At 41.5% G+C, this 19,560-nt stretch overlaps 1 protein-coding gene across 2 annotated transcripts in view; it reads left to right on the forward strand.

The window, feature by feature from the left end:
• The window catches only part of RHOQ (ras homolog family member Q), a 38,472-nt gene that overhangs the window by 15,380 nt on the left and 3,532 nt on the right, over positions 1-19,560 (forward strand). The window contains exons 3-4 of one of the 2 annotated variants that reach the window (XM_019748620.2): positions 15,942-16,106; positions 16,422-16,517. In XM_019748620.2, the coding sequence (XP_019604179.1) occupies positions 15,942-16,106; positions 16,422-16,517 (261 nt within the window). The remainder of the gene's footprint in view (positions 1-15,941; positions 16,107-16,421; positions 16,518-19,560) is intronic. The other variant, XM_019748621.2, reaches the window with a different exon arrangement.

A 19,560-nucleotide genomic window follows, 5' to 3' on the forward strand; every position in this document is an offset into this window, starting at 1 on the left:
GTTCATCATAATCAGAAGTATCTGGACGCTGATGGTAACCACTTTGAGCACCTCTTGTAATTGCAGAAGTCATCTTTTGTTATCAGTATATATTGAGTATTACAATTTTCATACAGTTTTCCTGTCTTAAAATGTATAGACATTTTTTGGCACCCTCTGTATTTACATAAAATAATATTCTTCACAACAATATTTATAATAGTGATAACTTATAAGCACATTAATGCATAGTAAAAAGGGGTTTATTAAATGATAGCATGATGTGTATTAGATTAATCACAGCCATTAAAAACTACTTTCAACAAAGTGGGGAGGGGATTGGTAGATGAGGGTAGAAGGGATCAAATATATCGTGATGGAAGGAGAACTGACTGAATGGTGAACACACAATGTGATATATAGATGATGGATTACAGAATTGTACACCTGAAACCTATGTCACTTTACTAACAATGGTCACCCCAATAAACTTTAATTAAAAAAAGTTAACAAAAAAATATTTAAAGATATGTGAAAAGGCTAATTATGTGTTAAGTGTGGAAAAGCAGAAGTCAAAACTATATATATAGAATGATTACAACAATAATTACAAAATGGAAAATATGCGTATGTATAATGTGCAAGGAAAAGATTGGAACAAAATTGTCCAATTGTTAAATTGGTTAGTTCTCGGTGGTGATATTAAATATTTTTAATAATTTACTTTATGCTTTATTTTGGTTTCCTCCAATTTTTTAAAAAGGTCGTTTTTTATTAAAGTTATGCATGCAGATGGCTTAGAGATCAACAGTTTTATAAGATCCTATTATGGAGAAACAAAAGACCCCTATTAACTTCCCCTACAGTAAAGCCATTTCCCACTTCTCTGAGGCAACCACTTTAACTTTTAGCTGTTTATTTTGTTTTAAAAAAAAAAATCCTCTATTGACTTCACAGCTCGCATGGTGAGGCGTTAGCTCTCTTTCACACTTACCTTCCACTTCCCATTCATCCTCCCCGCCCCAGCTATATTGTAATTTGATCACTGATCAGTGGTTATACATTTCTTTTTCCTTGCTGCCATTTGCTTTTTTTAAATTTTATTTTTCAATTATATTTGACTAGTGGTTATATTTTTATTACTATGTTATCACAGTTGAGCCACTAAGTGTACTATAATTACTTTTTCCTTCTTTACCATTTTTCGTTTCCTTTGGAACTAATAATTGTTTCTTCCCCTGCTTAGTTTTCACTGCATGTCAAACTTGCCTTTCCATGCAATGTAGCATATCAGGTATTCTGTCAGTTTCTTCTTGGAAGCATCCCTCGTGATCCTGACCTGCTTGCCTCTAGCTTGCTACATAGCTGTCGTGCTGGGATTTCCCTTCTTCGTTATTGGGATTCCCTTTAGCTCTATCCCTTGTAGTAGATCCTTATTTTTATTTTTCATGTCTTCCTGGTTTATTCCATCATTTCGGTGGAGCATATATGTTATTAATTTCCTGAGAAAAGATGCATTGCAGGCAAAACATTTTGATACCTACTGTGTTTGACAGTGTTTTTATTTCCTTCTACCTGATTGACAGTTTGAAAATGGATTGGAAGTCATCGTCTTTTTTTCAGAACTTTGAAGAAAAACGTCTTCATTGTTTCCTAGCTTCAATTTGTGCTATCACAGGTCTGATGGCAATTTGATCCTTGATTCATTGTTAGGAACCTGGTTCTCCTCTCTGGAAATTTTCAGGATCTGCCATTTCATGCTCCTGAAATTTCACGGTCATGGACTTTGGAGTGGCTAGCTCCCTATGTGGGCCCTTTCAATTTGGAAACTCAAGTCCTTCCATTCTGAGAAATTTTCTTGGTTTATTTCTTTGATTTCTTTGCTTCCAGTTAATCTCCTCTGTTACACTAGAAGTCTTAGCATTTAGATGTTGGAGTTCTTAGGATGGGCCTCTGATTTCCTTGGATTTGCTTCCTCTGTGTCTTTTGGCTTTATTTTGGGAGGAGTTCCTCAATATTATCATCTCCCCCTTCTACTATGTTTTTAAATGTAATTCTAATTTTAATTTTCAGGAGTCTTTTCCTGTTCTCTGGATGTTCCTTTTCTTTAGCGTCTTCTAAGTTGGGTTTGGCTTTTTGATTGAGTATCTTCTCTAATTTCTCTGAGGATATTAATGGTAGTTTTTTGAAGCTTATGTCGCCCTGCGTAGTCTCTCATTTTGATCTCTGGCTTTCCTGGGAGTTCCTCAAGTGCCTACTCATATTTACGAGAATGTCACTGGAGCATGTGGGAAGCTCTGTGTATGCGTGGGGCTGGCTGACTCTGGCCTTGACTAGAGGTCGGGTTTCTCAAGCTCAGCACCATTGATATTTTGGGCTGGATAATTCTTCATTGTGCAGGGCTGTCCCGTGTGTTGTAGGATGTTTAGCAGCATCCCTGGCCTCTTCCCACTGGATGCCTGGAGCACTCCCATGCGAGTCATGACAATCGAAAATATCTCCAGACATTGCCAACTGTTCCCCTCACTCCTTCAGTTGAGAACCACTGCTGTAGGGTGATCTGTCTGAGCCTTTACATTGGGGAAGCTCTAATGTCAGACTTTAGTTTTCTTGGGCTGGTCATATTCTCCAGAAAAGAATCTTCTGTTCTCCTGCCTGAGGGGTTCCTGTGGGGCTGCCAGTGTTCGGGGAGGTGAGTAGAGGAAGTAGGGTAGGAATCTCAATTTTTAGTGTGTACCCTGGCCTTGTGTGGTTGGTGCGTTCATCTGGGCCTTGTGTCCTCCCAACCACGGAACCCGCTGTTCTACCCTTTCCAGAGAATAAATATTCTCTGCTTTTCATCAGGCTTGGGGAGAGTGTTTCCCATGACAGATAAAGGGATCTGGGATTTAGTGGCTTCCTGAGCAGACTGTCAATCCACCCTCTTGTTGGTGGCTCTACCTTCAACCCAATTGCAGAACACACCGGTACGGTTCCCACACTTTTGGGCGTTCTGTTGTGCTTCTCACCTTTCTCTTCTTTGCTGGCCCAGGATTTGGCTCCCTGGCTCTGCTAAATCACTTCCAACTTGTTCTTTCGCCTTCTAGTGTCCAAAATCATGTTGCTGTTGTCTCCTTTCCTGTTTGCTTTGTCCTTGTGACTCTATTCCTTTTTCTTTTTCTAAATTAGTGTACTTGTGAGAGGACTTAGGCGATATCAGAGATAAATATATGTGTTCAATCAGCTGGGATTTAATTGAAGTCTTCCCCAATTTTTTTTACAATTAGAAAACAAATTATGAAGAACAAAGCTACAGTGATGGGTATTCTTTTCCAGTGCCTGCTATCCAGTGTATCTTTTCTCAGCATCAGGGTACCTGGGGAACTGCATTCATGAGAAGCTTGTTTGGGGTTGAGGCTTCGGAGCAAAAGGAGCTAGAAGTCTTAGAGGAGATTTGTATTTCTTCCAGGTCCTGGAATCTCATGATGAACTTTCCCTTCCGCATGAGAGCATAGCTTTCTAGTGACCAGGACCTGTGTACCCATCAAGTTCAGCATCTTAGCATCGGGCAGAGCTGGATAGACATTAACATTCTAATTATGCAATTTCTCCTTTCTCCTCTGTGTACAGTCTTTAGAGACCATGACTTTTCAGTAAATATTTTTCAGACAGGCCAAAACATACTCTTATTAGGTTACAGCATTCTTTAGTTACTTTGATTAGAAGGCTGTTTTCAAGTGTTTCAGTCATCTCTTAGTATGACCCACACAGCAGATGACTAACAACTGTTATGGTTTGATTTTCCTTAATTCTCAAAATGTAGCCTTAAGCCAAATTATTAGGGTATCCTACTGTAGTTCTGCTATACTTATTAACTGTATTTACAGGTGTCAATGACATTGGGAGGCTGGAAGGAGCACTTTCAGCTCTGGGGATGGTGGCAGGAGAGTCCGAACAGTTTTCCTAAGTGAGGAGATGGCATGTGTGTATGGGTTCAGGATGGGCAGGGGTCACAGGTAGGACAAGGTATTCCATGCAGCCTTTTCTAGGCCTCAAAGGTAGATGTATTCTCTCCCCTCTGAATTCCTGTGGCACTTAGCATATGGGTCTCTTGTCAATAATGTCGTGTCTACAATTTGAGGACTTCTGTGGGCCTGTTTATCCCATTTCATCATAACAGTGACCTGCTGGGGTGATACTATCCTCCCCCTTCCCCTGCCTTTTTTAATGGATCCGTAAAGACTCTGAGACACTGAAATGTCCTGTACAGGTTGGGTGTACAACCCATGAGAGGCAATGCTAGAACTCTGACCAGGCCATCTGATTCTAGATCTAGAATTCATTATTCTAGCGACTTCGTCTGGCTGCCAGTGTCTTACTAGGTTGCCTAACTAAGCGAGTGGGCTCTCTGAAGGGAGATGTATGCTGTGTGGTTTTCCAGGCAGCACATAACACAGATTCAGTGAAGGACTTGACATGACGACTGTTGGCTCCTACAGGACTCACCTTAGTGGGTAACACAGGGCAGGGCTAAGAGCTGGAACCTCGTGGTTTCCTGTGCAGTTTGACCAGACCATAGGGTCCATACTTCAAAGTTTAAAAACTACCCCCACTCTCATCCTGACCAGTCCAAATGCCCCACTAATAGTTTTGGCAACACTTCACCTAGGGCCCTGTGTTCAGCTGCTGCGCTCACTGTCCTGGAGGGCAGGATGAAAGCACCTGTCCTAATGCTGCTGCCAAAGGTTTTATGAGGATACGCTAAAGAGAATGGACACTTGAAACCACTGGAATGACCTTTAGCTGGTGCTTTTCTTATTGAGTTTTGTTTTTGTAGTTGTTGCCAGTATCCTCGTCTGCCTGTAGTGTGGCTTCTCTTTGATTTTGTTTCCCTGGCTCTCGGTTCACATCGGTAAATGTCATGTCTCCCTAGCCAGGTTCTTTGTAGTGGGAAGTCGGACCCTGGATTGGCTGAGCTTCTTAGAACACAAAGGATTCTGGTGCAAACGTGTGTCTAATTAACCTTTTACAGTCAGCCACTGAAAACTGCCTGTGGCTGTGTGCAACACACGAGCAAGGAAGGGCTCAGTGGTCACATCAAAATCCACATGCACAGGGCCGGCCCAGTAGAAGTCTCATGTTCGATTCCCACATGGGCCAGTGAGTTGCGCCCTCTACAGCTAAGATTGTGAACAACGACTCTCCCTGGAGCTGGGCTGCCGTGAGCAGCTGGAGGTTGGCGTGAGCTGCAGCCGGCTGAGTGCTGCTGGAGTACTGCCGCAGGCTGCTGTGTGCTGCTACCGGCTACCATGTGCTGCCAGGAGCGGGCAGTGGCCAGTGTGAGTGGCCGGCAGCCGGCGAGAGCTGCCGTGAGCTGCCAACCGATGACTGGTGACCAACTGCCTCAGCCAGGGGCGGGTAGTACAAGGCTCATAATACCAGCATGGGCCAGGGAGCTGTGTCCTGCACACAACTAGACTGAGAAACAATGGCTTGAACCAGAGTGGGAGGCGGGGGAGGCGGAAGAAGGGGGGAAAAAATCCACATGCATCTTGACTCCTTTTCACTTCCTAGGTCTCATTAACCATCATTTAAAAAAATCATATTTGAGGTATATTGGGTTCACTATATTCAGGTGTTTTAATTAAGAAACGACTTCAGTTCTTGCCTACCATGTAAACATAAGCACTTATTAAACCAGCAAAACTTCTAATTAATACAGGTCCTGAGGAGTTGATGTGTCGGGTTCTGGGGATTTCCTGCAGGGTCTTTCTGCCATCTGCAGCACCTCTCTGAATTTCAAAGAAATTTCTGTGGCTGTGTGTGTGGGTGTGTGTGCGCGCGAGCGTGTACGTGCCTGTGTGTGGAGACCCGCAAGGTCCCAGCTTTGCACTTTTGGACCTGTGTGTATTTTTCTTAAGGTGAAATTCACACAACCTAAAATCGTTTTACAGTGGACAATTCAGTGGCATTGAGTACATTCACAGTGACACACAACTTCCACCTCTATAGAATTCCAAAACATTTTCATGACCCCAACAGAAACTGTAGTTTTTAAACCGTCTGTTCTGTGAAAAAAGTGTATTTTCAAACTGCATTGGGTCATCCTGATTTTGCTCTCCTGCTGAGAAGCCTTCCTCGTCCTCAGGTGGTAGATTGCACTGTATGTTTGGCCAAGGAGTGTGGATCAAGTACTCAAATTCCAAATGGGTTTGTCAGTCATGGTTTCACTCCTCCATGCAGCTTGGCTGCCTCATCTGGTCATGGAGGAAACCAGTATGTCAGGTTTAATCAGACTGTAGTTCCTGGGGTCCTCTCTTGCTGCTTGGCTACTTGTCTTCTTGGTACATTAAAAGGCCAGGTGTAAGGGTACATGCCAGTGAGAGACTTAAGTCTTTGTAAGCGCCTTCTCCAACCTCAGCAGCAGGTGTTAGTCCACCGCTGAGGAGTATGGTGTTTTCTTTAGATTTGGCCCATCCATAACTTAGAGTTGTGTTGGCTGTTCCCCTCCCCCACCCCTAGCCCCACTGTGGGAAGCCCGGTGACCTGCATCCACAATGCCCAAGGGTCCTATAGCCTAAGTATTGAAAAGGGTGAGAGGATTGTTCCCATGCAAGTGTGAGGCCCGGAACGTGTATGTGCCTCCCTCTAGATAGCTGGTGCTGGGTAGCATTTATTCCGGTATGATACAGGGACCACAACAATGATTGATGTACAAGGGATCCCTGAACAGTCTTCCTGAGCTGCAGAGATGAGGTTCAGTGAGTGGCCAATCCTTACATAGTGCGTGAGAGGAGGGAGGGAAGGAGAAGGAGAAACGAGGAGAACCAGCAGAAGGAGAAAAAGGGTGAGTGAGAAGCCACCTTAGATAATCTAGGGAATACTTCATTCTGATTGGACTCCTTAGGTCATGTGCCCATCTGAGAACCAATGGCTTTGGCTAGGGCACAGGGAATGAAACTTCATGATTGGCTTAAACCAACCAGGAATTCTTTTAGCTAAATACGGGGTCAGGGTCCCCAGGGGCATGTCTAGATACAGGAAAGGTAGGTCCTTGGGAAGAAGAAGGAAATAGGAGAAGGATGCTCAATAGACAGTCAACCTAGGTAAAATAAATGTCTAGACAATGAGAAAAAAAAGGCAGCGGTGAAAAAAACGTAGCAGGAACTGAAATGCTCAACGTCTATGGCCCAATCTGAGGCTCTCCTCCTTAGAGCTCCCATTGTTTGGGCAGATAGGTTGGACCCATCAGTACACCACAGAAAAATAATCCTGATCACAGGAGGCAGTTTGATTCTTGGCTGAATGTGGTAAATGCAACCTGAGAAATTAGCCTGTTATTGCAGAAGTCAGACACTTGATCCACCTTCTCCCACTTTGTAGCCGGTGAAGGAGGTGCAGGCCAGCACAGTGCAAGCCACCTGTGATCTGGCTGCAGTTTACCTCTCTGACTTCACCTTCCCCATATTATCCTCTTTCACGCAGCAAGAATTTAGTAAGCAGCTACTATACACCAGGCTTTGTAGACTAGTCCCTGCCCTCAGGGAGTCCTGTGGAGATGACACATAAGAGGCAATTCTATTACAGGGTAAGAAAGGGGATGACAGGAAAAGCCAGGGTGCTACAGAAATACTAAGGGGTGATGCTAAATCTGAATGGGGGTTCAGGGAAGATTTGTTGGATGAAGAAATTTCTAGACCAAAGCCTGAAAGATGAGTAAGAGCTTCTTAGGTAAGGGAGTGTGGCAAGGGAAAGGACAGGGATGCTGGCTGGGCAAGTGACTGAGTTGCTGTGTGTTTGGGGTGGATATTGAGATCTTCCAGGGGTCTGGCTTGAGCCTGATTGGGTGGTGTTATCTTTTACTGAGATGGTGAACACAGGAGGTGTTGCAGAGGTGAGGGGGAAGAAATGAGTTTAGTTTAGAAATGCTGAATTTGAGATGCTTCTTAGCCAAAAGGAGGTGTCCGTCGCTGAGTCTGGAACTCCAGAGGTAGAGAGCTCCTCCATATAGACGTTTCCGACAGTCTTCTCGACACCTCAAGCTTCACATGTCCAAAATTGGCTTCCTGAGTTTTCTCCCTAATGTTCTTCTCCACCCTCAGCCTTCCTCATCCCTGTAAAAGGCATTATCCAGGCAACTAAACAAGCTGAACCATGGATTATTCCAGAGACTTCCCTGACCTTGAGCCCCACATCAAGCCCATCACTCAAGCCTAAGTTTACTTCCAGAATATATCTAGAATCCACCATTTCTCTAGCTGTCAACTGCTACCACTTAGTCCAAGCCACCATCTTCTCTCACCTGAATTATTGTAATACTCTCTCCCCTTGTGCTCCTGTCCACCTCTAATTCATTTTCCACAAAGCAGCCTGAATTGTTTTTTATAAAAAACACATTACATGATTCCCTTTTCTCAACCTTTCATTGACTTTCCATTGCAGTGGGCTCTTATGACTCAGAATGGCTACCTCGCCAACCCCACTGAATCACCCTGCGTTTTTCCCAGGGCCTTCAGATTTTGTCAGGGCTTTTCTGCTATGGGACTGTTGCACACACTGACCCTTATCTAGCTCGTTAAACCCTCCCTCATACCTCAGGTTAGATGTTGCTCCCTCTGAGAGGTCTTTTCCGACCACCCAGACTGAAGCTGGTTGTCCTTTCTCCTAGTACCTGGCTCTTTTCCTTCATAGCACATATTCCAATTTGCATTTATAGTCATTTTTGTCCAATTTATTAAATGCCTGGCTCAGTACCCCAACCCCATCAGAACTATCCCCACTTTTAAACAAATGTTTCTTCTTATCCTCAAATGAAATCTACAGGTAATATAACCTCTCTGTACACATAGTTTTAAATCAGTATAACATCCTTGCAGTAAATGAAGGGGAAATAAAAAGAAAGTAATTCATAATAAAAATATTTATTTCAGTATTGAATTCCTAAGTTCCCAGAGCTGAAGTACTCCAGAAGTCATAATGAGCAGTCCTGTGCCTGCACCTAGAAGTATAATTACCATGAATACAACAGCTACAAATGTTGCCTGACGTAGTTGTGGTTTATTGGTGATTCAAATACTAAGAGCAGTATTGCCGGTGTTGTACAATTTTCTATAGTGGTAAGCACAGTCTCCTTCAATTTGCACTAAAATTACCTTCCTAGAAAATTCATTAAAACCGTACAAAACATACTTTGTGCTTTTATGTACACGAGTTAGGAGGTCCTAAGATTCGAGTAATTATAAAAGGGGTTTTTCGTGTTCATCAATGCCTCGCATACACTCACCAGTCATGCACACAGGTGGTAACATTTGACTCCCACCCCTGAATGACAGTTGCTGTCATTCATAGTGACCCCCACTCATATTGACAATCAAAAACATCTCCCACATTTCCAAAACGTCCACCAGACGCCAGACGTAGAGTAGCACAGCCCTAGTTGAGAGGCTCTTGCTCCCTCACCGCTTACACTAGGAACTCCACGAAGGCCGGGACCCGCTCTGTTTTTCACTAGAGCACATACAATGCTTAGCACCGAGCTGGTCGTTATTTGTTAGAATTAATAAATGAATGAATAGTCCACCAGCATGAAACTTGTGCCGAGAAAGTTCAAAAAGGAATAGACCGCCTGGAAGCATGACCTGACATTTATTTACCTTCTTTCTGCATGCCGTAGGCCAGCTGACCTCTGTTTTAGTGAAAGAGATTTGTCATTATAGCTCCAGACTATGTAGAATTTCGGTTCTAAATCCTTTACAATGAGGGAAGTCGTCTCACCATGCACAAAAGAAAACTGCACCAGCTCTGAAGTTGTGGTTTGTCTTTTTTTGGCAAGTCAGGCTCGTCTACTGAAGAGCTCAAAACACTTGACCAGCTCCCTCATTTATCTTAACATGTGTATGCTATATTTATTCTCCCCTCACAGATGGGGAACTTGCCTGAGGGCCATATTTAGCTAAGTCTTGATCCTCTGCCTTGTGGGGTCAGCTTAGATAAAACAGAATCCTAAAGCTTGATTTTTTACCCGTCGTTTAAATCTCCTCCCACGTTAAATCTGTTACTAGGGCTGCTCACCAGGGTAAAAAGTGTTAGTTTGAGCATTTTGAAGCATGTAATGGGGCGATTTAGTTCAGTCCTGTCCTTTTAGAGAAGAGGAAGTGCTGGTTCATAATGACATGTTTAGATAAGGGCTGGGCTAGTTCTCTAGCGGATTGTCTTTCTGCTATAGCACGTTTAAACTTTCTCTCCTTTCTCTCCAGCCAACCTAAACAGGAGTTAGGGTCAGTCAGGCAGTCAAAAGGAAAATAGTGATGGGAAAGAAGCCAACTGTCTGGTTCACTAGCTTTTAAATAGTTGGTAAATCACTTGGGAGACTGACTTATACATCAAAATATATGAAGATGACAGTTGCTGAAAGTTAGAAGCTAAACCCTCAATTTCAAGAATTCTTTTACTAAGAGCTAATCAGGTCAGTGATAGCTATAAATACCATTTTACAACTGAACTGAAGATTATTAAAAAGGCCAAATGTTTGAAAACTTTTTGAAAAACAGTTACCTCTTAGGAATGTATAGCACTTTTAAAAAGTTCTTTCTCCTCCCCAAACTTTGTTTCATCCAGCAGTAGTAGGTGGTGGCAGGCAAATTCAACAAACTCATTACTGATGCATTTGGAACCAAACTTATCAAAATGCTTCCCGTATGGATCCAACCCAGCTTCCTTTGAAAACAGAATTATTGTTAAGGGGGTGAAAAACAATATTTTCATTTCGGAAAGTTAAATACAAAATGAACTCAGAAATGACAAAAAGGAATATGCAAAGGAAATGAGGTTTCATAGACTATTATTACTAAGTAATATTGTAGGAATGTTTATAATTTATAAGTTAGATTTATGACAAAACACTTTTCATCTTCGGAAGCTAGCTTCGGTCCACGTGGCCTCTTGGCTTTAGTACAGCACCCTTTGGGGGTTGCAGTGTTTCAAGAGCCGTGCCTGATACCTATTTTGGGCTTCTCACGAGAAACAGATGTTTCAGATGGAAATTACTGTGCACTTTGGAAGTGACAGAGTTGCTCCTTCATATACCACAAGCCACCAGTTGTCAGGGGCATTCTTAGTTGTCTTACATTTTCTGTATTTCTTAAAGTAGTTAGAAGCTGTTTTAAACTTCTGAAGTCGGGGGCGTGTCGGTTAAAGAATTATTTGCTTGTGATCCCACTTTTTCTCATTCTAGGTTGTTACAGAGGGAAACGCTTAGAGGCTTTGGTAAATGACTTTCTGAAATCAAAGGAACATCCTGGATTATTCAGGAGTAGCGTATGTTCTTATAGCACTTTATAGTCTTCAAAGCATTTGTCACTGACACGCTTCCATTTTACAGAGAAACTAAGCCTCTGAGAAATAAGTGACTTGACCAGGGCCACGTTGCTAATATTAGGTTGATGTAAAAGTAATTGCAGTTTTTGCAGTTGTTTTTAACCTTTTAAACCACAATCACTTTTACACCAACCTAATAGGTTGTGTATGTGCCAATCCCGTCCATTCTGTGAGCCCCAACTCAAATACCACCTCCTTTAAGATTCTAGTCTTTCCTTGGTGTCTCCTAATTACCACTCTTGCTGTTTACCATATTCTGACTTGTAGTATTGCGTTCACATACATTTTTCTCCATTACCATGAACTCCTTAAGAGCAGAGCCTGTTATAAATGCTTGTGTCTCTCCCCACCTATCAAATTCTTCCTCCTCTGTGCTAACCTTATGCATGTTCCCACACCAGCATCACGATTTCTTCTCTTCTAGACTGTGGCTTTGAGGTCTGCAAAGCCCTGCTGAGGTGCACGGCTACATTGCGTGTACTATTATTGCTCATTTGAGCTCGTTACCTTATTTTTACCATCCAGGTATCTTTGCAAATATTTTTACGATGTTATACAAATCAGATGGGATCTGAATCTTGTCCTTCCTTCATTTCTCTGGTGATTCATTACACTTAGCACCATTCTGGACACATACTAGGTGCCTTATTAATGTCTCTTGGATTAAGCATTTATATATTCATCTGCTCAGTTTACACTTTTCTTTCTCCCATTGTTGTGTATGACTATCTTTTTATATGTATGTGTCTTAAATTCCCAACTAAACTATCAGCTCCAGGGCGACAGTTATTTCTTATATTTATGTGTATCCTTAGATGTATCCTTCCATGCAGTAGGAGCTAATAAATCTTTGCTAATTGATTTGAAGTGACCAGTGTGGGACAGCCTGCCAGTTAACAAAGCACGGCAAGGCCTGTGCTGTGAGTGGTTTTGCTTAAAATTCATGTTTTGGATATGTTTTTAAAATACACATGCTAAAAAATGTGTATTTTAAAGAGAATCCACTAAAATAGAAGGGAGCCCCAGGTCCACATGAAGGAGACAAAGGTAATAGAGAAGTAGGGGTGCTCCTGGGCACTGCTGGCTGAGCTGTACATAAAAAGGGGGTCTCCCACCTGATGGTCATTGGCTACAGCTCTGTTACACCAGAAGGTCTTTGGTTTCCTCTCAGAGCACATTTCTTCGGTCTCTTTCTGTCTGTGAATCCTTGTCAGGTTGTAAGTGTGGGATATTTCTCGGGTGTTAAGGTTGTCATCGTCACAGATTAAAGAGTCGTGACAAGAATGGAGAGCCTAAGCTACCAGAAGACACGTCTAAAAAATTGGTCATTAGCCAGTTGGTTAGAAACTAAAGACGTTACAAAGTAGTCCAACAATCCTGTTGACCGAACTCACACATTGTTTTTCATGGTTTTGATGTAAAACATTTGTGTTTAATGCACTTTATTCCTAAAAGTGTTTAATACACTTTTCTCTACGTTCCAGTTACCATGTTGAAATGTTTTAATACCTACCTTTTTTTTAAAGCAGTAAAATATAATTGATTTGTTAATTAGGAGGACACTAGAGAATTGGTGTGAAGTTCTGTCTTTGATAAGGGGCTATTTAAAAGTAGGGCAGTTGCGCCACATTTTAACTTTCTTTGTGTTGTCAAATTTCAGTAGCTGGAGATGAAAGGTGATGCGTGCTTCAATTTATTTTTCCCCAAATCCAGAATTTCCCATTAACTTCACCCAAGATCCTGCTCAGTGGATATACATGATTTTATATGATGCAGGGTACAGTATGCATAGGGGATAATTTATTTTTTTAATTTGCTATTTATTATTAGGCTTCTCATTACTCTGGCTGGATTGAAGTAGGAAGGTTTCATTCTTATAATAACTGCCAATTTATTACCTGGAGATTACAGATAGGAGTTCATTTTAGATAGTAGACTTCAGACTTAAGGGGTAAAATTTATTTATTAAGGAGTTCTAAACATACTTGTCTTTGTTTTTTTATAACCCAAATCCTTCACATTTTAATTATTTCACCAAAATCTGCAATTTAACAAATATCTAGAAATGATTAGTCTAGCATCTTTCCTTTGTGCTCACATGTCTCTCATTGAGGAAAGTCAGTATTTACCAAGGTTATGAAGGCAAATCATATAACAAACTTATGTTCTGCAGAATATTTGGAGTAATATTATTAAGCATTTCTAGGGAACTTTGCATTCACTTACTTTTCATTCCTGTAATACTCTTCTAGAGAAAGAGTGCACATTCTGTTTCCCCAATGAGGTAGGTTAACTTGCTTGAAAAGTAAAAATTTCATTTAAAAAACCTAATTTGGTTTTCTTAGAAATATATAAATCTTTTTTTTTTCTGGTTACATTTTAAATAGTCGAAAGGTTTTTGAGTCCCCAAATGACTAATTAGTACAGTAATAATATTATTTTTTATTAATCTGAAAAGTATACTGTCCTCAAGAGACCTCAGTTTGATTCGTGTGTGTTGATGCCAGTGTACAAAATTTTATTTCTCACTAAAGGATTTTCTTCTCTGTGGTTGGAGGGAGATGCAAAAGCAGGCCTGGTGTGGGGCTGCTGGGACCCTGCTTGGATTTGTGGAAGAACAGGAGAATCAAGTTTCCCGTGGGATGAAAAATTTATGTGAAAGTGTTGGAGGAATTCTTTTCTGTACCTGGCACTACGCTGAGTGCTTTCGTGGCATTATTTCATTCATTCCTCATAATCCAATGAGATAGTATCTGCATTTCTAATTCTGTAAAAGTTAGGTCTACATATGGATGAGGAGAGACTTTTAAACAAAAGTACCCCCATTCCTTGACCATGCCAAATTCTCTTGGAATGTAGTTTATGGTTAGATACTAAGATTAAGTGCTGTCTCTCCCCCCCCCCCCCCACCACCACTGACATGCAGTTTGAAATAGGCAGCAGAGCACAGACAGTATATTTAATGCACCCAATCGTACTACTTAACATTCAAACTGATTTTTCAAAACATGTTCTGTTTTTGATAATAGTCCTCTAATAGTAGCTGGCTGGGACCCGCCTCTACTTGATTTCTTCATGAATAATTTCATAACACCAGACACTGCTTTATTCAAGACCAGTTAGAGGCCTCCACTTTTGAAAATAAAGGGTAAAGAAGGTTGGAGATGGCATTTCCCCTCTTGTCGGGTAATAGCTAATACCTGAGAAATCTTTCAGTGCCCACGGCTCCAGACTGTGGGTGGGCTCTTCGAAAACACTGCAGAAAAACAGGCTTAACTCCAAAATCATGACTCTGAGATATTCATATGCTTGAGTTGCACATTGCAGTAAGAAAAGGTGTTAGAAGAGGACATGACAGGAAAATGGTTCCACAAGGGAAATTCTACTGCTGAGACTGAGAGTGAAAGATGTGTTGAAATGTTCTTTTAGTTCCACGTTCATTGAAGTTCTAGTAGTAAAGTGGGTCATTTAAGTGGGGTGGTGGCCTACGCCAAAAATAGTTTCCTTGAAACCAAATGACAGGCTAGCCCTGAAAAAAAATGGAATCCTGCCTCTGTTCACTCACCAGAATGTAAATAAGCAGAATTTTGTGTCACAGAAAATAGTCTAAGCCAGACAAGATCTTCGCTGCCTTTTGTGACAGAGATGCTACAACAGCCACCAGTAGCACAGCTCTCCTATGGAATATGAAGCAGCCGTTTAAAATGACTTTGTAGTCTAACATATTTTGGTCTGGAAAGATCTCCAAGACATACTGAAGGGTGCAGAACAACGCAGATTGCACGGTCTCTTCTATGTACAGGTGTTTGAATGTGTGCAGTTGTAGGTACACACATGCACAGAGAAAGAACTGGAAAGATACATGTGAAAACATCTCCATTTCAGGAAGGGACTGGAAATTGTGGAGGAAATGGGGGCATTGTGTGGATTTATTCTATATTTTTCTATCTTTAAATTTTCAGACACACACACACACAATTAAAAAAAAAACACAGGGAAAGCAAAGATTTACGGTCTCAGCGAAGATGTATAGTGGGCAAGGCATGGGCTCTGGAGTAAAACGGCCAGGGTTTAAATCCCATCTCCTTTACTTACTGCCTCACATCCTTAACACAAGTTATGTAACTTCTGTGCCTCAGTTTACTCAAATGGAAAACAGGGATAATGGTATTTACGTTATCATGTAGTTGTTATGAGGATTAAATAAATAATACTTGGGAGAGCATACAAATCAGTACCTGACGCAGTAAACATTCGGTGTTAGTTATTATAAATGATAATACTTAGACAACATCTAGCTACAATCAATTCATTGTGCAAACTTTTCAGTTAAAAATGTTTCCAATGACAGCGTTAGTAACCACATGTTTTCTCCACGTTTCATTGTAGTCGTCAATGATCTTGTCATATTTTTACCCCACTGGTGTTCAGAACTTCAGAGATTAAAAAATAGCAAAAATAAATGGCATTATCTTATTTTACGTAGAGTACCATATATTCCACTTGTGGAGTACTCCTGACTTTGCTTCTTTGACCATGTGATCTAAGGTACATATTGTTAGTAAACTAAAGAAATGGAAATAATGAGATTTTTCTTTCTTCCTTAGGAAGACTATGATCGTCTGAGGCCTTTATCTTACCCAATGACTGATGTCTTCCTTATATGCTTCTCTGTGGTAAATCCAGCCTCATTTCAAAATGTGAAAGAGGAGTGGGTACCAGAACTGAAGGAATACGCACCAAATGTACCCTTTTTATTAATAGGAACTCAGGTATGTCTGCTTTGATTTTACCCATTTCAGAAGAATTTCTCTGGCCTAACTTGTGGTGTTGCTTTCAGACAAATGGTCCTAAGGTTTAGCAAATGGTGCACATGTTTAATCTCAGTTGTAAGTTGTAACAAATGCTATCACATTTTTGGAAAAAGTAGTGCCAAAAGGAGGCATTTATTATATTAGTTGGTTTTAAAAATTAAGTTCTTGTGTTTAATCTTTTATTGGAATGTGGGGATTAAATGGGTCTACATGCTTTGATTTATCTTTAAAGACTTGTAATATTATGGGACATTATTGACCTTTCTTAATTAGATTGATCTCCGGGATGACCCCAAAACTTTAGCAAGACTGAATGATATGAAAGAAAAACCTATATGTGTGGAACAAGGACAGAAACTAGCAAAAGAGGTAATGAAATCTTTAAAGAATTTAAAAGTAAATGTAAGAGCAGCTAAGGTGATAATAGAAGCTAACATTTATTGTGTACTTACTGTATGCCAGGCACTGTGCTGAGTGCTTTCCGTGCATTATCTCATCCTTGTGCTGACTGTGAGGTAGATCTGGCTACTTCCCTGTTTGACAGAAGAGAAAACGGAGGCTTGGCTATGTCAGGTAGCTTGTCAGGTCTCACAGGTAATGAATGGCAGAGCTGGTTTTCAGTCAATGCCTGACTCTAGAGCCCAGGGTCTTACACTACCACCCATGTTTTCCTAATAAGTCATGTGTAGAAAGAGACATCAGAAAAAGGTGCTGATCTTTAAGTTCTTCGTAATCACTTAAATATTTGTACTGTGCCAGATCAGGCCCTGGGTTCAGTTGACACTCATGGAGAAGGTAGTGGAGTGGCGTAGGGTGACAGTTTAAATCTGTTAAAAACAAAAAATGATGGGTAGGTTTGAAAAGTGAGTTGAATTTTCTTCCAATCTTTTTATGAAAGATAGGAAAATAGTAGCATTCTAAAAAACACATAACTGTGATATGCATACTACCTTGTAACTTGTATTCTTCCCTTGTCCTAACGCTAGGCTTACTTTTTTCTCCATTGGGTCCTAACATTATTGGATTCTATTTTTTATATGTTGTGACTTTAATAGGACTTTGGGGAAAACGGAATCTAATAAGGTCTTTTAAATTGTACTATCAGAAGGCAGGAGAAAGCAAGGACACTTTTTGGAGGACAGTTTTTCCTAAAGCAAAAGATAAATAGCTTCACCAGCCAATCAGTTTAAAGCGTCCACATATTCAATTTTATAATCTTGGGGAGAGAAGGAATTTCTAAATGTCATGAAGGTAAAAGTCATAAATGAGAATATTGATGATTTACATAAAAATTTAATACGTCAAATGCCAGAAATAAAATTAAAAGTATCACAAACTTGACAAATATGGCAGAAAAATGCGTTAATATCCTTGGTTTACAGGAAGCATTGTATATGAAATAATCAGAAAAAGACACATATAGCCCAATAGAAAAGAACATCAGTGGAAAACTTTTAGAATGCAGATTGCCATTGAAGTTAGGAAATATGTCCAGACTCCTTAGTAGTCAATGTCCACCTCCAAAATTGGCAACAAATGAGAAATTAATTATAATAGCTACTCTTCTGTGGGTTCAAGGAAGTGGGCAGTCTGTTGTACTGTTGGTCGTTGCATAAAAGCAGTCTCGATGATATGCAAAAGCCTTAAAATCATGCACTTTTGATCAAGCAATTCCATACGTAGGAATTTATCCTAAGAAAATCATTAGGGATGTACTTCAAGAGATGGCTACAAAGTTGCTACACTGTCTATAAGGACAAAAAACTCTGCAACTATTAAAAATTTATACTAATATATCCATTGAGATGTTCATATTTTTTATGTAGTTTAAGAAAAAAAAAAAGTGGTTGCAAAACAATACAATCCCATTTTTTAGACCTCTCAGCTGCATGTGGCAGTTGGTTCCTTCTTAAAATGCTTTCACTTGGCTTCCTTGAATGCCCTCTCTTTGGTTTTTCTCCCCCATCATTGGCCTGTCCTTTATCTCCTCATCTCCCTGTGTCTGAATGTTGGAGGGCCCAGGGATCAGCACTCAACTGCTTTGACATCTCTTCTGCTATATCCACACTCATTCTCTAGGGCTAGGTGAGCTGATAGGAAGTCTTGTGGTTTGAACAGTCTGTGACTGAAGATTCCCAAATACCTGTCTCCATCCTGGATCGCTTCCCTAACCTCTAGACTTCGTTATCTAGCTGTTCCCTTGACACGTCCACCTGGGTGGCTGAGCATCTCAAAATTAACATGTGCAGAACAGTTCCTAAATTTACCCTCCAAGCGCATCCTCCCAGTTACTCAGGTCAAAAACTTGAAGTCACACTTGACCTTGCATCTTTCTCGCATAGCATAGAGCCAACCCTGCAGCAAAAGCTATTGCTCTTCCTGCAGAATCCAAACCCTCCGCACCATACTGTCCCCACCCTGCCCCCATCGATCAGGTTCAGGCCCCTCCATCTCTGGCCTGGATTATGGGACCGCATCTAATTCACTTTTCTGCGTTGGTCTGTGCCGCATGCTAATCTGTGCTCAACAGTGCGGCCTGAGTGTTTTAAAATATATGCTCCACCAGCTCACTGCTTTCCTCAGAATCCTCCAGCAGCTCCCAGCTCACTCAGAGTCACGGCGATAGTCCTCACTGTGGCCCCCGAGACCTGGTCGCCTCACTGCTCCAGACACGAGGCCGCCTTGCTGTTTTCCGAAGTCTACCTCAGGGCTTTGCTCCTTTTGCTGCTCCCTCTTCCTGGAATGTTCTTACCGATCTCTGCTCACGTATCACTTTAATAGACCTTGCCTGATCTTGTCCCCACTCCTGACCTGTTTTCTCCAGACTCCATATTACCTTTGGACATTCTACGTCTCTATGAGTTCATGGTCTTCTCCCTCTGAAGTGTGAACTTCCTGAGCAGACTTACTTTTTTCCTTGCTGTACTCTCTCACTTGGCAAAGAGTACTCAATACATTTTCTGTGAGTGAGGAAATGAATAGGTTCCCTCCCAAAGAAGCAGTGCAAGTCCTTAGGGTGGCCCCAGGCCACCTCACTGACCTCATCTCTTGCCATCCCCCCTGCTGCTCACTCTCTCCTGCTACTCTGGCTCCTTTACTGGTCCCTGAATACCCCTCCCTAGCTCCTGCATCAGGGTCTTGCATTGGTGGCTCCGTCTGCCTAGAAATTCTTCCAGGTATCCCCCACTGCCCAGACTTCACCTTGTTGAGCAGCTTTCCCTGACCACCACCACCGTCTTCTGCTCTCCTCATCTCCCTCAGTCTGCTGTCTTCTTCTCCAGAGCATGTACCACCATCTGCTCTATAGTGCCTCCTTTCCCCGCCCCCAGTAGGACCTCAGCAAAGGTTAGCATCACACAGCAGGGATTTGCTCTACCACTCACTTCACTGACATTATCCCCAGCACCTAAAA

Source organism: Rhinolophus sinicus, linkage group LG05, assembly GCF_036562045.2.
Source record: "Rhinolophus sinicus isolate RSC01 linkage group LG05, ASM3656204v1, whole genome shotgun sequence".
NCBI classification, from domain to species: domain Eukaryota; kingdom Metazoa; phylum Chordata; class Mammalia; order Chiroptera; family Rhinolophidae; genus Rhinolophus; species Rhinolophus sinicus.